The following is a 21781-nucleotide window of genomic DNA, read 5'->3' on the forward strand; positions in this document are numbered from 1 at the left end:
GGACAGTCAGTGTGAAAAGGCCCACTGACTATCAAGAAGATAAAACATGACACTTCATGTCGATAAGTTTGCTGACACCTGCTAATGCTATACAATAGTAAGTAAATACTGTAAGTAGGTCGGAGAGGCTTATTGTCAGTATCAGCCAAAAATGCCGAAGCCTATCCCTGCCGAAAACGCCGAAACCTATATATCAGGTGGAAACCTTGTATGTCCAAACCTTGTATGGCTCAAATGTATTTATTATTTAGTCACAAGTTGTTAATAATTTTCATTGGTTCAATATTTAACAGGCAAAAATAAATAAATAGTAATTAAAAAATGGCAAGCATTGTTGATCGTACTTGTAGATCTACAGCTTCTAGATCTATTTGTGCGCTTTTGTATAAAACTGTAGAATGACGAAGAAATTACCATATGATACACGTTATGTGCCGTCTTGAGAACTTTTGCTTTTCAAATATTGATTGATAAAATTCAGGCAAAAAGAGAGAGAAAATGCGTTGTGCGAGATTATGTGTTAATTAATCATCACCTTGAGAGCCTTTCCTTCCAAAATTCAAGTGGAGCAAACAGATGAAATTGCCTAATCTGCACACTACATGCAGTATTAATGTATACACTAACACTGACCTATACACAGAACAATGCACACAATGGCAGTTTTCTGTTCTGTAGCGTTCATAATAATGTAGTCCAATGCGTCTCATTCTCTTTATGCTAACTACGTCATGGTGCACTAGACACTCGATAGCCTCTCATCTAGAGCTCTATGCCCTACTGTCTGAACTCACAGAGTAGATTGATAATGCATTGATTGATTTTCATCCTCTTTTGTAAAGTGCCATTTTTGCACTGTATGTGTGAACTCTATGACTCAGACTGAGACAGTGGATTGTTCCTATACTTCAGTGGTGGAAAAAGTAAAACATGTTTTTACTTAAGTCAAAGTATCAATACTGCAATGTACAAACACTCACAATATAATATATTAGTATGTTTAGCAAACATTCAAAATGTTTGCTTTGAAAATGCAGTATATATTTTCAGACAAGCAGACATTTTTCACTAAAATCTTTTCTTCTGGGGCTCCCTGGCACGACATGGTTTTGAGATGCGGGTCTGCAGCCAATTATACATTTCGGGGGTCCTTGTATGAAGATGTTTGAGAACCACTGGTGTAGTGGATTGATTGTCCCTGAACTGCAGTGGTCTGGTTTCTCTGAGAGAGCAGTGATTCTCTGTAGCTGCGGAGGTACGATTGATTCTCCTTAACAGCAGTGATCTTGGTCATTCTCCCTAATTAGTCCCCCCAGGAATCCGCGATTCCGCGATCGCAGAATTTTTCGCGGAATTCGCGACCACCCGCGGATTTCTCGGCCGTTCGCGGACTTTTCTGACGTCCGCGGAATAGCGGTCGCGAGTGGCAGCAGAGCGGCGGGAGTAGTCATTACTACTATTATAAAACAATGTGTACATGGTCTGGCAAGTGGCCACTTCATACAGAGCCTGGGGAATAGCTTAGCTTCCTCCTGCTAGTTGCACTGACGCTGTATTGGTCCGGTCCCACATTCGTTCCTGACAGAAACTGTGTCCTGATCTATAGTTCCTCTCTGCCTCTATAATGGTCCTGGCAATAACAATGCTAATACAGAAGAGAATAAATAAATATTACACCCATACTAGGTAGTAGGTAGGCTATCCTCTAAAATGTGGTTACTATGGGCATTGGTTAATTTGCATGACAATATAGTCTTTGCAACAGAAAGTAATTATTAAAAACAATAACAATTAAAAAAATAATAGATTTAATATTAGATTTTTATTCTCAAAAATGATTATTTGATTATTCTAACCACTAATTACAATTAATTGTAGCTATTTCATGAAGGGTTTTACTTGATTATTAGAACTATATCATTTTTAGCTTGATAACTGGTCATTTTAGGTTGTTTATTAATGTCCGCGGAATCAAGAATTGTTCACCACAGAATTCCGCAGAATCAGGATTGTTCTCCGCGGAATAAAGCATTTTTCTCCGCGGATTCCTGGGGGGACTACCTAATGCTAGTGTCTTTGGAACTGCAGTGGGCTTTTCTTTATTTCACCCCTTACCTGCTCTCTGTCTGATTGTGTGAAAGTGGAAGGAAAGCCTGTTCCACTGAAGGAGTAGGATGGATAGTGCCGTGTACATGTTACTTGACTTGCTGTACCACTTCACCCATTTTCTACCTATCTTCATATAGGCCTACTGTATGATTGGTCCTCATGAATGTTCATGATACAATGGTGCTGTTTGGTAATTATTTGTCTACTCTGTGTCTCATAGGAAGGCTGTGGACATGAATGTTCAACCACTTCTGTCAAAAAAAGAAAACTTAAAAGTTGAATAAAAAGATTTTGGGGGGGAAAAAAGCTGTTGACAGTTCAGATATCGCAACACAATTTAGCATACTAAATTAGCATAGGCCTACTAACTTTCCAGAATAGAAGCCTGTGGTTTCTATTAGCTTGGATTCCCCATTGATGCTGTCACTGGTTGGCATATTGTACCAAACTCTGAATCGTTTAAGCAGATTAATCATCACAATCGATGCCTGTGCATCTGTGACAACTCACAACTGAAAGTGTTTTATTGTATGCAACCAATTCATTAACCACTTTTAACTTGGCATTCCAATTTTGGGAATAATGTGATCAAAGGAAAACATTTTCAAACTTATTTCTATTTTCGCCCCAAACAAAAAGTGAAAATAGTCAGTCGACAAGCTCTCAACGCGTTGAGAGCAGATAGTTTATTTTTTTGCAGATCTACACACATTGTATTGCATCATTTCTGGGATGGCCGATTGGGCGTTGCCTAAGAGGCAGTCTTCAGCGATTGGTTCTCCCCCTAATCAATCACAATAGCAAACCAGATGACGTTGTTGTTAAGCGACCCTTATTCGTGTTGTTATGTGGCTGGCTAGTGGCTAACCTGTTGCTACTTGCTAACCAAAGAAACCGGCAGAATAGGAAAACTACTAACTAGTAATCAAACACAGTAATATATGTCTGTTAGGCCGGACTCACACATATGCGTGAAACATCTTCTCTGTATCGTCTGAGAATGAGGGGTGGAGTGGCAAATCCAATGCATTGTCAATGGAAGGTTGTTTGGTTTTTTTGTCGTTGCCGTGTCTCTTGGCCAAAAGACAGCCTTTGGTTGAGCAAGAGACACGGCAACGACGAAAAACCAAACAACCTTCCATTGACAATGCATTGGACTTCCCCCACCCCCCCTCATTCTCAGACAATACGGAGAAGATGTTTCACGCATATGTGTGAGTCCGGCCTTCATGTTTCACAGCGAGATCGATACGATCGCAAGTTACCGCAGTGGGCAATGCCATGTTTGTTTATGGGTGCCGTGTCATTGTTCCGACGCCCATAAGTCTGAAGGTTCATTAGTCCGAATTTAGTTAGGGTTACTGAGGTTAGGGTTAGGGTTAGGGTTAGGCATAGTATTCTTAACAAATTCGGACTAATGAACCTTCGGACCAATGCCATGGCACCCGCTGGTGAATGGTAACCTGGTGAATGCTAACCTTAACCCTAACCCTGGTCCCTGACCCTAACCAATGTAGGAATGAGATGTCGGTCTTATGGGCAGTCGTCGTCGAGCCAGGCTATAATTTTTTTTCTGCATGGGCCTATAAGTCGCTTTCTTTGGACTTGTTTTCGTAGACATGGCCGCTTGTATCTCTGGTTAAATCTGTCAACACTGATAGTGGAGTAAGTGGAGTGGAGTGGAGTGTTTCTGTCTGCTGAGATCAGTGTCTGTCTGTCTGTCCGTCCGTCCGTCCGTCTGTCTGTCTGTCTGTCTGTCTGTCTGTCTGTCTGTCTGTCTGTCTGTCTGTCTGTCTGTCTGTCTGTCTGTTTATCTGCTTTGTCAATTGGCTTATCGATAGCATCTTTAATTTTGTTGTCGAGGAAATTCACCATGCACGCTCGGTTAAGGGCATTGATTTAATTAGACATGAGTCTGTGTGTGTGTGTGTGTGTGTGTGTGTGTGTGTGTGTGTGTGTGTGTGTGTGTGTGTGTGTGTGTGCGTGTGCGTGCGTGCGTGCGTGCGTGCGTGCGTGCGTGCGTGCGCGTGAGAGAGAGAGAGAGAGAGAGAGAGAGAGAGAGAGAGAGAGAGAGAGAGAGAGAGAGAGAGAGGGGCACTGACTGATGTGGGACAGAGAATAAATAAAACAAAATGCCGTCATAAACAAGGGCTGGTGTACCTTAAGGCTATAAGCCTTGTTCTGGAGAGAACAAATCTACAGCTGCTTCTAGTCATGAAAAGTGTGATTTAGTACAAACTGTTCCTCCACAATATCTAGAAGTGTACGTATATCCTCGCTATCGGGCAGAAACCTTTCATCTCCAGATTTCAACTTTGTGTGTTTTTTGTTGTTGTAATTTAATGATCTACTTCAGTGGTTTTCAACCTATTTCATATCAAGGTCCATTATTCATTCAGCATTTGAACCACCGACCACCATTTGATGAGATTTCGCTTCTCAGACCCGAAGCGTAGAATATTTTGTTATCGTTGGATAAGATTTTGTCCACACTTCCATGCTGTGTTGATGTTAGTAGTTAGTACCATAGGAGGCGGCAGTGGCTCAGGGGTAGAGAAACTGTCATTAGAACATGGAAGGTTCCCGAAGGGTTCCCAGTTCAATTCCGTGCTCCCCCAGAGTTAGTGTCGATGAGTCCTTGAGCAAGACTCTGAACCCCTAGTTGCTCCCGATGAGCAGGTTGGTGCCTTGCATGGTTTCCTCTGCCATCGGTGTATTAATATGTGTGTGAATGGTTGAATGTAATGCACAATCTCTAAGCGCATTGGATAAAGGCGCTATATAAATGCACCATATAAAACCACCACAGGATTCATGTGATGTCATTCATGTCATGTCAAAGCTCTGATACCAATCTTCAGTGGCGAGCTGAGTGTGCTTTCATCAGACCAATCTCGCAAAAAAAATAATAATAGACAATTCACCAGTGGTGGAAAGAGTACTCACATTTCTTTACTTAAGTAAAAGTATCAATATTGCAAAGCAGAAATACTGTCGCAGATGAAAGTATTGGTATCAAAATCTACTTAAAGTATCAAAAGTATTAACTCATTATCCAGAATGTCCTGTTTCAAAAATGTTCAAATGAAAATGTGTATACACATCTTTTGAAAATAGCAGCTCTACAATGTGTCACGATGTGACGCATTGTGAGCTTGTAGATTGGCTATTCAGAGATAACGCAGTTAATGTGTGTTTAAATCTCCAAAGTAGCTAACTAAAGTTTTCAAATAATTGTAGTGGATAGTTAAGGGCTTTGCAGACAGGCACGATATTTTGCACGGAAAAAACTGACGATTCCATTTTTTTTTAAGAAACCAATGCTCCGAAGTGGCTGTGGCAGTCCTTTTCGGATCCGCAGTGAGGATTCCGCACAGCATTGCACACCAAATCCAATGCAGCAGCAAATGGAAAAAAACGCAACGGGAATGTGTGCAAAGCCCTTGAAAGTACAATATTTGCCTATCAGATGTAGTGGAGTAGAAGTAAAAGTAGTGAAAATTGGAAATACTACTCCAGTATATTGAAAATACCTCAGAATTGTTGGCTACTTAAATACAGTACTTGAGTAAACGTACTTAGTTACCTTCCACCACTGCAATTCCCATGAGAAATCTAGTGTCTGCACGCTTGTAAACGTACTGCACACAGCTTACATTGCAATAAAGGTGGCAATTTCAAACGGCGCCTTTGGTACGCGTTTCTCCCATCAGGACTCTGGCAGCGGCGGTCTGTCTGCAAGGGCCTGATGGATTGGCTTGTAAACATGTCACACACACACAAAAAAAGCGATATTTCTTTTAGAAGAACATGATGTTCGAAGCTCTGGATGTGCTACATGGCTTGAGAGAAGGTCCTTATTGTGATTGACAGGTTGATGTGTTTTTAAATGTGGCCAATGTAGAGGTAATAAGTATGCGCGCAATAGCTTTTTTTTTTCTTTTTTACTGCATCACTCCTCCGAGGCGAGCTGGTCTAGTCTATTGGTTCTCAAACTGTGAGTTGGGGGGGGGGGGGGGGGGGAGTGACATGACCCTGTCTGTAACTCTGAGAGTGGTCCATTTGTACACTCTCAGAGTTAAGGGCGGTCCTTGTAAATAAGACATTTGAGAACCACTACTAGTTGGACTCCGATGCCATAATTGTCATAATGGTAAATAAGTACCCTACATATTCTACTGAAGAAAACCTGGAGACTTGACATTCAGCAATTGGTTCTTATGATCAAAATAAGAACATTATAATGGCGTCTATTATAATTGTTTTCGTCAAGGAGAAGACCAAGTCTTTGCCATGGACACATTTGTCCGTGTCCGGACATGTTGCCTGCTTGTGAAGAGTGAATCATGACGATGGTGATTCCTGTGACAAAAGACTGTTGTTTTATTTTTTTTCTCCTTCCCATTCCTCTCTTGTTCTTTTACACAGCTCAAGAAGAACAATGTGTGAATTATAATGTCTGGCTCCGCTGCTCATTCATTCTCAAAGGCCAGGGAGCCGTGACTGCTTCGACTGGATGAATAACAAAATTACCACACGTTTTGTAGTTGATGGCAGGCCAGAAAATGACTGGCAACATCGTTAATCTGTGGTTCATATTGAACAAGTCCTGCGCCCGGGGGTCTGCACAGTACAGTATATGAAAGATTGAATGTCCCTGAGGAGTCTCAGTCTCAGTCTCAAGTAATGTTTGAGAACCCAGACCGGTGCCCGTTGGGCAGAATAGTCACCAATCCTTTGACGTCCAGTTGTGCAATATCCGTTGTATCCGTCTGTCTGTCTGTGTCCCTTTCATGCCCATACATTAATTATGGAGATATCTTATACACTGTCTGTCTGGTTCTCTTTTATGCCTATATATGGTGTTCCGTGTCCAGGCCAGTCTGTGATGTCATCTCCAAATTTGGGCCCTGTAGTCGGGTCAGTCAGTGATGTCAGTCATCTCCAAATTTGGTCACTTGTTTCATCATGTCAGACAGACATTATTTGGGCATTGTTTCAGCTCATGTCAGCTACATGATGTCAGCATGCAGGCTGTTTCACCCGTTTATGCCCATATATGGTGTTCTGTGATGTCAGTCAGTGATGTCGGGCATTGTTTTAGCATGCGGCTGTTACCATTGCGAAGACAATGTTTAGTATCAGTGATGTCAGCATGCGGACAGACGGCGGACAGACATTCCATACATTAATTGTTAGATAACCACTTTATTTCAACCTAGCATCATTATTTTGGGCATATCTTTAAACAAACAAATAATAACAATAATAATAATGTAGATCTTATATATTTCAAAAATAGAATGTAAATGGCAAATCTACAAGTTCTCAACGTGTTGCAACAACGTGATGCCTGTATAAGGCATAAGACAAGTGGTTCATGTGAAAATTGGCCGAAAGTTCCACTTTTTGATTAGCCTTCATGTCTTTGATGACGCTAGTTCCACAGTCTGCTTTCGGTTGCTTAGGCTACTCACAGACTGGCTTGGGTTTGCTCAGATGGCCAATTAGCATACGAGAGTCCTGCTAATTAATGAAATACCTGTTGTGTAACAGAGCAGCTGTTTGGCACAACAGGAGAAGAAGACTTCTGTCACAACGCGAATGCACCAAGCCGTAGCAATGGAAACCTGCTTGTTGCCTGTATAGAATGAGTATCGACCAAGACGGAAATAGCAATACACAGAAATTCCGTTTTGCTTCCCGTATCCGGATGCAGGCATGTGCACACATACCGGTAGATATAAAAGGGGTCTTGAGCCCCTGCCCTTTTACCCGTCGGGCCGTCTGTAAAAAAGTGTGCTCTCCAGACCACGAATGCAGTTTTCACTACTATGGTGAAAGACATGCAAATGCCCTCTTATCCATGCCATACCTGAAGGTATAGCGTTAAAGACAAACTCTCCTGAACTTGAATGCAGCATCTTGAAAGAATTGCCCTCTCTATGTAGAAATCCATGCCGTACGTCACATCTCCAGTATTAACTCGATTAAATGCTTAGTTCATCAAGCACCGAAAATAGCCGACCTCCAAGCTCACAACGCGTCGCAGTGTGACGCGTTGTGAGCTTGGAGGTCTGCTATTTTTGATATTTTTCACCAAAAGGCCCTTTTAGAAATTTCAGCCCCTGCCACTCTAACATTCTCTGCACGTCCCTGTCCGGATGTATGACGTAGGTTGACAACTTTTTAGGGGGCAGAAGTAGGTTTGGAGTCTATTTATTTCCAATGGGAGAGTGAACGTGAACACAGCTCCTGAACCATTCTTTAGCCCCACGGTCACTGAACTAAATATTGGACCGGATCATCACAAGCCACATAATATTTCCAACATTTCCCATACAAAAACGGCTTTTTTTTAGCAACACAAATAAGGAGAAAATCAACTTTAATATCGCCCTTTATCCGTCCCAGAAACACACTCAGGATCTAGAACCAGTAAACAAACGCACTCTAGTGGCTCCAGTCAGGTTGCATCTTGGTATATTTAAAAATCTTTGGTATCGATGAGTCTCACTAGGGCAGAAGAATAGGCTTTATGCACAGCAGCCATTATTGGAAAGGAAACTGGGCCTCTTTTCCTTACTTTTTTCACAGGTGTCAGCAGTTATACTAATTGTGGGATCGCTGAAAGCGAGAGTATGTTATCTTCATTATTTATAGAGTGAGTTCCGCCACATAGTGAGTTCTGTCGCAGGCCCTTAGCCAATGAGGTGCAATCGAGTTGCGGAAAAACATCTGGGAGTGGTGGTAGCTGGAGTATTGGTTGAGCTTCACATGACAGTGCGCACGTTGGAGAATATAGTCACGAGCGAGCCCACGCTGTTTCGTAGGAACAGTATCTCTAGTTAAGGCTGTGTTACATTCTGGCCAAACTGAGTCAGGGTGCTGATGTAATGATATTGACTGCTTATGTGTGTGTGTGTGTGTGTGAGATTTTTTTCCCCATAACGAATTACTTACTTTGTTGCATGAAATTGGCACACGAAAGGTAAAAAAAAAGATACAAAAAAGTTTTTGCCTGCTACATTGGAAAAGCTGTCTGTGGGTTTTATGAATATTGAATCACATGCAACAAGCGATTTTGACTATATACCAACTACACTGGATCCAATGAAACACGTGATCCTTTTCCATTACTTCATTTTCCTGTATAGTAACTGTTTTGTACATACTGTACATATACAGGGTTTTCACCCCGGCACTGCCGGCAGCAACAATCAATACACAGCTAACACATCCCCCAAGGGTAGGGAACCTTAGGCACGGGTGCCAACGCAGGCACAGGGTAGGGTGATCACTGGATTTTTATTTTAAAATCAAATATTGTTTTAAACGTGGTCACCCAATTTGCAGCCAATTACATCCTGCACATAATTCTACATTCATTTAAATGCTTAACTCTGACTGGGGAGGGAGTCGGGGAGATACTGTAGGTGGGTTATTGCTAATGTCCTGCCAATCAAAATATGTCAGAATGTTTGATGGCGTGTCATTAAAATGAATGTTGACATGGCACACTGACTATCTAGAAAATAACAACATGGCACTTCAAAAAGGTTGCTGACCTCTGCCTTAAAGCTATACTGTGTAAGTTGCTCAACTGGTGGTCTGTAGCAGTATAGCAAACCGCGGTCGCGTTTGCTTTTTTCGTCCGTTTTTCGCTCGCGGACCGGGCCGTCAGACCACCGCGTCCGCGTAGAAGACGAGCAGCGGTTGGGGAGTTACATGCTAGACTCCTCCAGTGTAAACACTGCAGTGTACTTCCTGAAGGCGTGTTTCCTAAACCCACCAGAGAGCCCGGCAGTGTATGTTCTGCGCTGTGATTGGCCGGCAGTGTATAACCCTCGCTGTGATTGGCCGGTAGTGTGATGACGCAATTTTTCCGCGAAAACCGGTCCCGGGCAGGGATCATAGAAAACATATAAAGAGAAGGCTTTAGAAGCTGAAAATAACGGAGTGGGGGTTCTAAAACTTTAGCGATTTAACAGCTAGGACCATTTTAAGATTTGTTTTATAAAAAAAGTTACATGGTATAACTTTAAACAAAGCTCTATACTAAATTATGTGAGCAAACTGATACAATCGCAGTTTTGCGTGCGTGTGTTCGTGCGTGCGTGCATGTACACTCACTCGCGTATACATGAGCAAGAGGCAGAGGGGATGGAAGGAGTGTGAAAGCGAATATCAAGGGTCTTCAACAGGGGGTCCGGGACCCATAGGGGGTCCTCAGAGTTAATACAGGGGGTCCTCCAAATCTTTGCGTGATAGAAACCTATTTTCTCCTTTTTTTATATTAACCACTTGAACCCTAGCGTCCATATTCTGCAAACTTTAGCCAAAAATAGCAGATCTACAAGCTCACAACGCCTCGCGCTGCGTAAGTATTGACGGTTCAAGTGGTTAAATATCTGAAAACACACATTGACATTTATCCAAAATACACTGATGATTGTGCTGTCAAACCATGAAACTATATGGAATCTATGAACAGGTTGTGGGGGTCCCGCTTCATCTCTCTCTCAACTAAGGGGTCCTTGGCCTGAAAACGTTGAAGACCCCTGGCGTGTATATATACATGAGGGACTTGTTTGTTTATAAAATAAAGGACTCTGAAGCCCAATTTGTGTTTTCGTCATTCCACTGTTCCTGGGGCGGATTTAGAGATTCCTTAGGCCTGTTCCAAACTGCCGTTGTGGGGGCTCCCCTCACCTCACCTACCCCCTCATCTCATCCCTCTGCTTTCCCTCCTGTTAGCTTGTTAGCACACACACACACACACACACGCACACGCACACGCACACGCACACGCACACACACACACACACACACACACACACACACACACACACACACACACTTGAAGAGTTTAATTGGCATACCGAAAAGTTCACGCCAGGCTATGAGCCTTTCCCGCATCCTCAGATAGACTTCATTCTTGCAGGGCACAGCCTCAAAGCAATGCACAGACAAGATGACACGGAAAAACAAAAACACCAAAAGATCGTTCCGAAATATTGATTGAATGGCATTTGAAAGAGCCGGTGTGTAAACATGATTGACACAAAGGCGAGGCTGTAGCTATTTTTTTTTAGGTGGAGCAATCTCAGTAAGGATTCGGCGTGCAAGAACCTTCAGAGCTGACAGATGACAGAGATGATTACGGGTTACACCAGTGGCGTCAGTTCAGCAAAAGCTAAGGTATGGCAACATGACTGGTGTCATGTTACCATACCTTAGCAACAACAGGCATGATGATGATGATGATTATGATTACTATCAGTGAATAGTATTATTTTACCGCAGGCACAAGTAAGCAACTGCTGCTAATTAACAATACATTGCAGCTGTGCTGACCTACTGAACCGGAGAATAATCCATCTTGTCAAGATGTAGTTAGTTTAAAGTAATTTAATAATCAGAACCAGACAATAATAATAATAACCAACCCAGATAGTCATAGTCATTTGTGAATTTATTTTAAGATGTATTTTATTTATTTATTTTCCCCTGGAGCCAAGGAATGGCAGCTGCTATACCTTGCCATACCGTATACCCAATTGACGCCTCTGGGCTACACACAGCCAGTTCTCCACACGGTGTGGATAGCAGCTATGCATCATCTCACTGTTATATGCAGTGGTTCTCACACTTCTTTTCATGTCAAGGACCCCCCCAGGTTGTCCCCAGCATTAGGCCACGGACCCCCATAACTCAAACCAGAGTTACAAACCAGTGAGTAGACCCTCCAGAAAAACGCAGGTTTTTTTGTGATTTTATGTGGTGGAGTTGTGAAATATGTGTAGAGATGCTAAAAGTATCTAATATGCACAAATTTGCGAAATGTGTGGAAAGTTGCGAAATATGCGGAAATATGCGATTATGTGCCCTTTTTTAAAACAACTGACCCCTGCATATTCTGCACTCTTTATGCGTTTGTCTACTAATTTTTTCACCATGGGCCGTCTGATCTGTTCTAGGCCTGGCCTAAACTGGAAACAAGCTGAAGAAGCGTCATCGCTTTGTTTCGGTCCCCTCTGTTTGTTTCCTCAATCCCTATTTAAATGCTAGATAAGTTTAGTCTTGCCATTGCGAGTTGGACTAAAAGATGATATACAGTACCACACAAACCTTTCAAAAGATAAGCAAAACTATGCAGCATCGAAGGGATTTATTGGGTAGGTCCAAAAATGATGTCCTTGAGCGCGGGGAATTGTTTTGGGTTAAAACTGTTTCCGGTTTGGTAGTTCCAGCCAAAGTGTAGTCCGTTTTGACTACAAAATGATGTAGACTTTTTCCGCTCCCGACCAGATCAAAAACCCGAAATTGGAAGTGATCCCAGGCTACCTTTTTTTCCAGTTCTGGAATAAAACAAAGAGAATCATCAAACACGTCAAACACCCTCGAGCTGAGACGAGGTAGAGGTCAGGTAGAGGTGTTTCAAAAGTTGCGTCCAATAGTTGAGTCTAAAATGGCAGTTCCGTGACCGTGGAGAGCAAAGGTCCATTTCTCAATGGATTTGTCATCTAGGAGGGTTATTAAACACATTTGGCTGGGGTGTCTTTTTTAAAATGGCTGGGAAAATGTTTGACAGCTAGGGTAATTTTCAGTCTCATTCACTTGCTATACACTACACTATAAAGGCAAAAATGACTCCCAAATTATCTGCTTTAAGTGGGATGTGAGGGGTCAAACTAGGTGTTTTTAATTATTCTGAATCCATTGCAAGCATTTGTTTTGCATGAAAAACATTCCTTGGGCAAGAAATGACCCCACAATACGATGGTTTAGTGATGAGTCATCAATTTTCACAGCCTTTTGGGGTAAGTTTTTAGCCCAAGGAATGTTTTTCATGCAAAACAAATGCTTGCAATGAATTCCGAATAATTAAAAACCCCTAGTTTGACCCCTCACATCCCACTTAAAGCAGATTTTTTGGGAGTCATTTTTGCCTTTATAGTGAGAGACAGTATTAATAGTGTATAGCAAATGAATTAGACTGAAAATTACTCTAGCTGTCAAACATTTTCCCAGCCATTTAAAAAAAGACACCCCGGCCAAATTTGTTTAATAACCCTCCTAGATGACAAATCCATTGAGAAACGGACCTTTGCTCTCCACGGTCACGGAACTGCCATTTTAGACCCAACTACAAGACATCACCCTGGCCCATGGTCTTCATATTAAGAAGGCTACTTTCCACAAGGTTGCGTCAGAAGAGGAATACCACGCAGGCCTTGAATTTTAAGATATGATATGCACATAATTCATGTCTAAAATATTGAATCACTTCCACGGGTGACTGAAAGTGCTATTTCAGACTCTTTCTCCCTCCGCCAGGCGTCTTATCTCGCTGTTTTTTATGCCATGGCGCTGTAGGGGGGCTGTGCTCGTTTTAGTGGAATAAATCAAAGTCCAAACATTACAGTTGCCTACAGTATATATTGATCTCATATTACAAGAATCTGGTGAATGAATAGAAGGATGTTTTTCTGGTATCATTCCTTTTACATGTTCAATAATTTATAGATTTTAGAAGCTACATTTAGCACACTTAAACCCTCTATAAAACAGACCTGAACTAGCACTGTAGCTGGACACCCTTTTTATCCGACTACAACAGATCTCTCGCAATGCAAGTTTACATTACCGTTACAGTCCATTGTATTAAACTGTATTGTGTTTGGTTATGGCCAATGTATTCAAGTTCTGACATTTAATACAAACTAGAACTGCACTCTGTCGAGGTGCCAACTTGCGCTTTGTGCACAACATGGCCTACAGCATGAGGTGCACTCACCACTGGCATCACCACTGGCGATGCCAGTGACATCACCACTGGCATCACCAGGAATGCTGGTCCCTCATTGGCTGTTAATGATTACGTTGCCAGAAATGCTGGTCCCTGATTGCAGCTACGGGATTAAACACACACAGACACCGACATACTGGGACAGTACATACATACGCAGCAGAACGCAGTACTGGCACACTGGCAGTGCTGCAAAAGTAATGATTGATAGAATAATATTTCTGCAAAACAGGCATTCATTAATTAATTATGACTCTTCTTTTTCCAAAATCTCTTCTTTCCAAATCTTTCCAAATCTTTCCAAATCCTAAAATCCTGGAAACAGGATTTGACAAATCCCCATCTTATGAGCTATTTGTACATTGAGGTTTACAGTAAACTACTGGTGAGAGGGCAGCAGGCCCCCTGGAGTGAGACCACCTGGAGGGATGTGTGGAAGAGTAGTTGCCCACTCCATCATCAAAGCCCCCCCCCCCTTCCTCCCCCCATCTAGAGCATCTCTGGGCAATTATAAAAGTGCTATATACATTTGAAATATATTGAAAAAAAACATGAAACATGAAAAAAAAGCCTAAGAATTAAAAAAAAAAAATGATGTCATAAAGACCTTTAAAGCTGCCCACCCTGCTCTAGAATAAGTAAACTAGACCCAAGTTTTTGAATATCTTTGCCAAAAAACAGATCTACAAGCTCACAGCAGACACTCAGTCTCAAAAACACATGCTGAATGGTTATTGCGGAAAAAATATACCAGTGAAAGATTATGACAAAAATAACGAAATAAAAATCTAAATGATATACACTGTATGACTTTGAATGTCTTTTGATCACATTTCAGGATGAATATTCATGGTGTAGAGTAGACATAACACACTTAAACCCTGTGCGTGTACAGGAGTTCACGCCCACTCGTGGGTGTTTGATTGACAGGTATTGAATGATTTATGATCCCCCAGTGACAGGTTGACAGATCATGAATGTTATGACCGGGGCCTAACCCTCCATTCCTCCCTCTCCCTTGCTCCACTCACTTCCTCACAACAGTGGTTCCCAACCTGTTCAGGCCCTGACCCCCAAAATAATCCTATTTGAACTGGGGACCCCCCACCCTGACGAGCACTTCTTGGAGTTGGAGGAGTTGAGGCATTACATGTTGTTTATCACAATTCTATCTATTCTGTCAAAAACGACTTTTTTCCAAAAGTCTGTGAAAGTACTGTTGGATTCGCACACGCACGCACACGCACGCACGCACGCACACACTTTGTTCTTTCTGGTTATGATGCCATACGTATTATGGACTACTGGGCAAGTGCAAGACATGTTTATCTGAGGTTGCTGTTTACTTCTATATTTTATTCTATTATTCTTACTTTTTAGGATTATTACATGCATTATGGATGTTTTTTATTGACAGGAGACTATGGACTATGAACTGACTGGCCTACTGTACAAACGGACTAATGGTTGATGGCATTATGTTGCTCTATCAGTGTATTTATCTATTTTCTTTGTTGATGCTGTTGCTTATGTATGCACCAAACAACATTTTGTTGTATGTTTCATACAGAGACAAATAAACATCTTATCTTATCTTATTTATGAAGTTTGGCTGAGTTATCCCCAGTTCAAAACAGAGAACAGTCGACAGTCAGAAACGCAACCTGAAGTATGCATTAGTATCTGAAGTATATGTTTTATTTTTTATTTTTAACAGCTTTTGGGTGCAAAAGCCCCGATGACATAACTTAGTCGACATGGATTCTGCATCAATTAAATATTCAAAATCTTTCCCCCGCATGTGAAGGCCGGCTGGGTTTATTCAGAGACAATTATTTGTGCGTGTGGCGCGGTTCCAAACCACTTCAATTTCATTAATCCACTGCGTAGGAAATAAAGAACGGTACAGTATATTCTATATAAAGTCATGTAAAATCGGTAACATGTGGGTGATAATTCCGTGTATCAAATATGATTTTATTCCAAGGCAATCAAAACATTGAAATTTGTTGGACATTCTACACTGCACTGAATTAAGTGATTGTGACAGCTTGGAATGTACACATCGGACTGCCTCTCTTCCGTGGGCAGAGAGGGAGAGAAGGTTCGATTGCATTTGGGGATACCGCATAGCACAGTCCGCTCTTAAAGGCAATGGCACCTGGCTGGCACGCTGATTGGTCGAATTAATTAACAAATTAATGATGGAGGGGAAAGGAACTCATGGTTCAAGGTTCAAGGTTGTACTTTATTGTTACCTGTACATCTTTTTGTACAGGTACATAAGAGTAAAACATATTTTGGTTTGGCTTCCTTCAGACAATGCAGCGGTATATACAGTAATAACAGCAGAACAAATAGAAAATAAAAAAGATAGTAATAATAATAATGACATAGAAAGATTTTGGGAAAAGAAAGAGAGTGCAAAAGGCAAAAGAGCAAATTAATAAAAGAGCATTCTCAAATGTACATGTGCATGAATACGGAACTGGTTGGAAAAACGTGTTCCTTCTTCATCCCACCGGGGAAACTGCCCCGTCAGGTGAAAAGAAGCGGCTTCAAATCAAATCAAATCAAATTTTATTTACAACAATAAAATTGCTCACTGTACATGGAGGCATCAATGCACAACAAACCTGTGTAACAATCACAGGGCATAAAGAAGAACATAAAAAAACATAAAAAACCAAGGAAAATAAATGTGTCTTTAAGAGAGTTATAAAAAACCCAATTAGCCAGTAGCTATGCCCCTCCCCTAAAAGTTTTTGTCCAATGCTAGCTTAGCAAACGGCAGCTTGCCAAGGTTGTTGCCAAGGCAAACCTTGGCAAGCAGGAAGTTATTCTAAGCTAGCATTGGTCAAAAGCTTTTTGGGAGGGGCATAGCTACTGGCTAATTGACTGAGCACCTCGAATATGTAAAGGGAGGTTATTCCAGAGAGTGTGGGCAGCAGCAGAGAAGGCACGTCGCCCCTGGACCTAAGGTTTGTTGTGGGAACCTCCAGGAGCGATTTGTCAGCAGACCTCAGGCTTGGTCTGGACTCCTTGTGCACTGAAGGAAGCATGAGTGCAGTTCGTTGCTCTCCCCATGTTGGCAGAGGGAGAGTAGCGCCCAGGATTACACTTAGAAATTGGCACTGGGTGAAAAAATAAATAGTGGGAAAAAAATGTACGTAAAAAAAAAAAAGCCTTAACCTTGTAACTTGGCATAATGTAAGGGGCAGCGCATGGACAAGGCTGGTGGTGCATGATAGTCACATGGCCGGGGTCACGCCACCACGCACAAAGCTGGGAATTATGGCTTTTTGAAGTGACACGGATCTCTGGGATCCGTTCCTTTAAAAAAAGAAAGTCTCATTTTAGTTACTACAGTAGTTACTTTGTATATTTTGATGATAATTACAAATCACTTCAACCCTGTATACATTTCGGCCATTTGAAAATGTCTGATCTTCAAGCTCACAATGCTTGTAGATCTGCTATTTTCAAAGTATTTTTCGACATTTTATTAATTGGAAAACTTGTGAAATGGGACAGTCTGCACAATGAATAATTTTGGTATTTACCAAGTACATTTTGATACCAATACTTCTACTGAAGTATTGGTATCAAAATGTACTTGGTAAATACATACCAATAAATACATACCAATACTTCTACTGGAGTACATTTTGACTACGAACTTCTACTTGGAGCAGACTATTTCTATGTTGCAGTATTGATACTTTTACTTAAAGGGGGCCTGTCACCTAAAGGGTTACTGTCACTTTAAGAATCATCTTAAAAAACAAGTTAATATTTGTATGATGTCATTGTGGGGATGAAAAATTATAAGCCAATCAAATTAATTGTCTGTATAGCCTGCATGACTACTTACTGTACTGGTCAGCTGTTTTTGGGGGGTGAGCACTGTGACATGAGCTTCAGACTGTTTCAGACCGTTTTCAGAGAAGCTCATGTCACAGTGTAATCTGCCCCTCAACCCCTTTAGGTGACAGTATCCCTTTAAGTAAAGAATTGTATTTGAATTTCAATCCCCCCCCCTAAAAAAAAAGGAACGGCTTACTACTGCGAACCGGATCCCATCGTTCATTTCAAAGAGCCGTTCAATCGACTCGATTCGTTTCGTGAACGTCCCACCCTAAAGTATGTGTGTTTCTATTTCTGTTCTCACTCTCTCTCTCTCTCTCTCTCTCTCTCTCTCTCTCTCAGGTATAAAGCCATAGTGAACCCCATGGACATCCAGACGTCCAGTGCAGTGTTTTGGACGTGTCTGAAGGCAGTGTCCATCTGGCTGCTGTCCGTCCTCCTGGCCGTCCCTGAGGCCATCTTCTCCCAGGTGGTCTCCATGCAGGTACACTCTAAAACAACACTAAGATTACCAATGGTGTAAAGTGACCAAGTACATTTCCTTAACTCATTAAAGGACAACTCCACCCATGACATCTAGGCTCATTTTCTTACTTATATTGATCCAAAATTACTGTCCATGGGGTCTATTACTTTTAGGCAGAGATGCCCCTGTTGTCCAGTTTCCCCAGCAGAATCCAGCAGCCCTCATAGCATAGAGTGGAGCCCATATATCTACAATATTTGTTGGGGTCAAAAGTGATTTTCTCTTTCATGAATGTGTTACTAGTTGTCATTACAAACACATCCATGCCCCGGTTGTCCCGCACCAGCCACCACAGTCTCATGAATCATGTTTTGGGGTGAGCATTCTGCAGAACTGCCAATCAAAGTGACTGTACTGGCCAATCACAGCGCGTCTTTAACGTGACTTGGAACACACAACAGCCCAACATCTGTTTAGCAGAGTACGGCAGATCATGTGGGACAACGATGGCATAGATGCGTGTGTAATGGCAACTAATAGCAGATTGATAAAAGAAAAACACACTTTTGACTGCAACAAATAGCGTAAAAGCGATAGGCTTATCTGGTCTCCACTCTATGCTATGAGGGCTTCTGTGTTTTGTTGGGGACCTAATGGACAGTCATAAAATAAAACAAAAGGTCTTCCAAATCCTATGTTTCTGTATCAGTGGTGCTCAAACATTTTAATGTCAAGGACCACTAGAAGCCAGGAGGTTAGGGCAGGGTTCCCCAATTAGTTTTCCTCAAGGGCCGAATTATGTCTAGGGTACCAAGCCGAGGGCCACAACATTGCAGGGGGCGGCGGCGGCGTTCCCACTACTCCAACGACAGTTCAGATATCGTCGTTTGTCGGGTGAAAATCTTGTATGTCCAAAACCGTTTGTTTTGCATTCATCATTTCAAAAAGGATTTAAACTAGTTAAAACAGCCGATCTACAAGCACACAACGCCTCGAACCGCGAGGCGTTGTGTGCTTGTAGATCGGCTGTTTTCACTACTTTTGTGCGACGGCCTTGTATGATTTGCAAAAGAACGTAGAAATTTGGAGATACGAGATTTCCACCCGACAACGACGATATACTAGTGTTGTTGCTGCTCTTACTGGGGTTGGTGTGGGCCAGACAGTAGCACCCCGCGGGCCGCAAATGGCCCGCGGGCCGCCTATTGGGGAACCCTGGGTTAGGGTGTACATATTGCTACGGGCTGGGGGCGGCACGTGTCAGCACATGGCAGAAGTCCCACCTTTCTAACCACTCTCTGCCTTATGTCGTGATCAGGCTTTTCTCTTCGCAGATGAGTAAGCCTGGCTACGTGAGGTTACTGGCAGGTGAGTCAGTAGAATATGACAGCAGACAATACACACACACGTGTGTGGTGGAATTAATTGGCATAACGACTATATTAGGGGGATAAAAGGTGTAAAAAGCAAAGGGATTTCAAATTATTATAATATATAATTACTACAACAACAATACGCATTCGAATTCTAATTCTAAAAGCCTAAAAGCCTCATGTATGCTCCGTCGCTTGATGTTGCGTGCCGACAAGCTCTCAACGCGTCGCTTGAGAGCCTGTGTAGATCAACTAGCCTATTTTAGCTATTTGTTTGGAGGCTAAAAGAGAACAGATGTTCGCCTATATTGTGACATTCCCAAAATTGGGATGCCACGTTGAACATGCTTAACTCACTGAACGCCATAAACGTCTTATACGTCTTTGGACCTCGGTGCCATAAACGTCTTTTACGTCTTTTTAATTAATCAAAAGTTTTATCATTTTTTCATAATTGTAATTTCAAAAAAATCGCTCTAGAAGTTGGCCATATGCCTCCGTGACCTGAGCGATACGGCCGATTTGACTGTAGCACCAGTGTAACACAGTCCGGCGGAAAATCGGTATAGCCGAAGATTGGTTCCGGCCGTTTAAATGTTATCTAAAACGTTCGTTTATACACTTTCCCGTGCATCCCTGACGAACTATAAGTACTCAAAAGGATTCTCAGGATTCCAGCGGTGCCATCCATTCTTCTCTACCTATCCTTGATCGCGATCGCCAGGGTTCCGAAGTGTGTAGCATGCTAGCTAAAAGGCCTGGCCAAAATGTAAACAACAGGCCCAAACCAAAAAAAAGATGGACGTCTTCTTCCTTCTTCTGTTAGTTGATCAGATAGTAGGAGACCACCCTCTGGTGGTTTTCAAATGGTATTGCACTCCAGATTGCACACAGGGCCCATCACAGCACACACATATGATGATGATCAAGACATCTTACACATGTTCTATTGAAGCCCAAATCTAATGATAGGATATATATATATAAATATACATGTTTTCCTTTGTAAGAGGGGTAGTGTGGCTTTCGATAGAAGCATAGATTTATATATGTAATTTAAGTACAAAATATGATTTTGGCCCCCATAAAAAGGCAAAATTAAGCAAAATGGCTGGCACCAGTTTTGTAGATTTTGAATAAAGGGTGGCATTCACTGAGTTTTAATAAGGTTGCATACAATAAAAGGCTTGTCTAAATTATTACGCGTGTCACATGTGGGATGGATGGGCATCGATTGCAATGAAATCAGATTAATCTGTAAAAAATATATTCTTGGGCAGGCCTGGAATTTTGTCATTTTAGGGGCAAGGCCACTTGGCCTTTGGTGTTGTCCATTGTTTGAGGGCACAAAAGCCAAATGCCAGGGCAGGAAGGCCATCAAATAAAACAAGATTTTAGTCCATTGAAAGAATTAATTGAATTTAAGGGTTAAAGACGATTTTAAATATAATATGTAGACTATCCGCTGTGAAATAAATACATTATGGTATTTACAATCTGATCCATTGCTCAGCCCTGCACCAATCAAAGATACTGGATTGGTTTAAAACGGAGACTCAACAAAAGACACTGGTGTCTAAATGACAAGAAAGAGACACTGGTGTCTATGACAGGAAAGAGACAGAGGAGAAAGTGGTTCAGTCAGCTCGGGCATTAAGGCCACTTGTGGCCTCAACTCATGCCATTGGTTTGAGGGGCACAAGGCCAAACTGAGAGGCAACGGAGGGCCATGGCCTTCCTGGCCTCCATGAAATTCCTCCCCTGGAGTTGGGGACAATATAGCCTATGCATAAAGCAACTGAATTTGTGGGGTGGCCATTGCCATCCCCTGATGCCCTAAACAACGCCCCCCTGATTTACAGTGTAGTTCCCTGCCCTCTCTCTTTGTGTGTCTCGTATCGATGTACAGTGTGCTGTATTGTTCCCTGTCCTTGTGTGTCTTATGTCTCAGTCCATCCCTTTGATGGTCTAATTCTGCCCTGCATTCCCTCTGTTGCATCCAGGGGCGTCACGAGGGGGGGAAAATTGGGACCGAGTTACTAGGGCCCAAGGTGGAGGGGCCTTCATTATTTTAAACTTTAGCCATTGAAAAATAGCAGATATACAAGCTCTTGCCACGCTGCGAGCTTGTAGATCTGCTATTTTTTTAAAGTC

The 21781-nt window shown here is 42.1% G+C and overlaps 1 protein-coding gene across 1 annotated transcript in view; it reads left to right on the forward strand.

Moving 5' to 3' along the window:
• nmbr (neuromedin B receptor) overlaps positions 1–21781 on the forward strand; it is a gene marked incomplete at both ends in the record, with an annotated part of 133442 nt that overhangs the window by 45814 nt on the left and 65847 nt on the right. The window contains one exon of the mRNA XM_080744799.1: positions 18131–18272. Coding sequence (XP_080600925.1) covers positions 18131–18272 — 142 coding nt within the window. The remainder of the gene's footprint in view (positions 1–18130; positions 18273–21781) is intronic.

Source organism: Nannobrachium achirus (genome assembly GCF_963921795.1).
Source record: "Nannobrachium achirus genome assembly, chromosome: 16".
NCBI lineage: Eukaryota > Metazoa > Chordata > Actinopteri > Myctophiformes > Myctophidae > Nannobrachium > Nannobrachium achirus.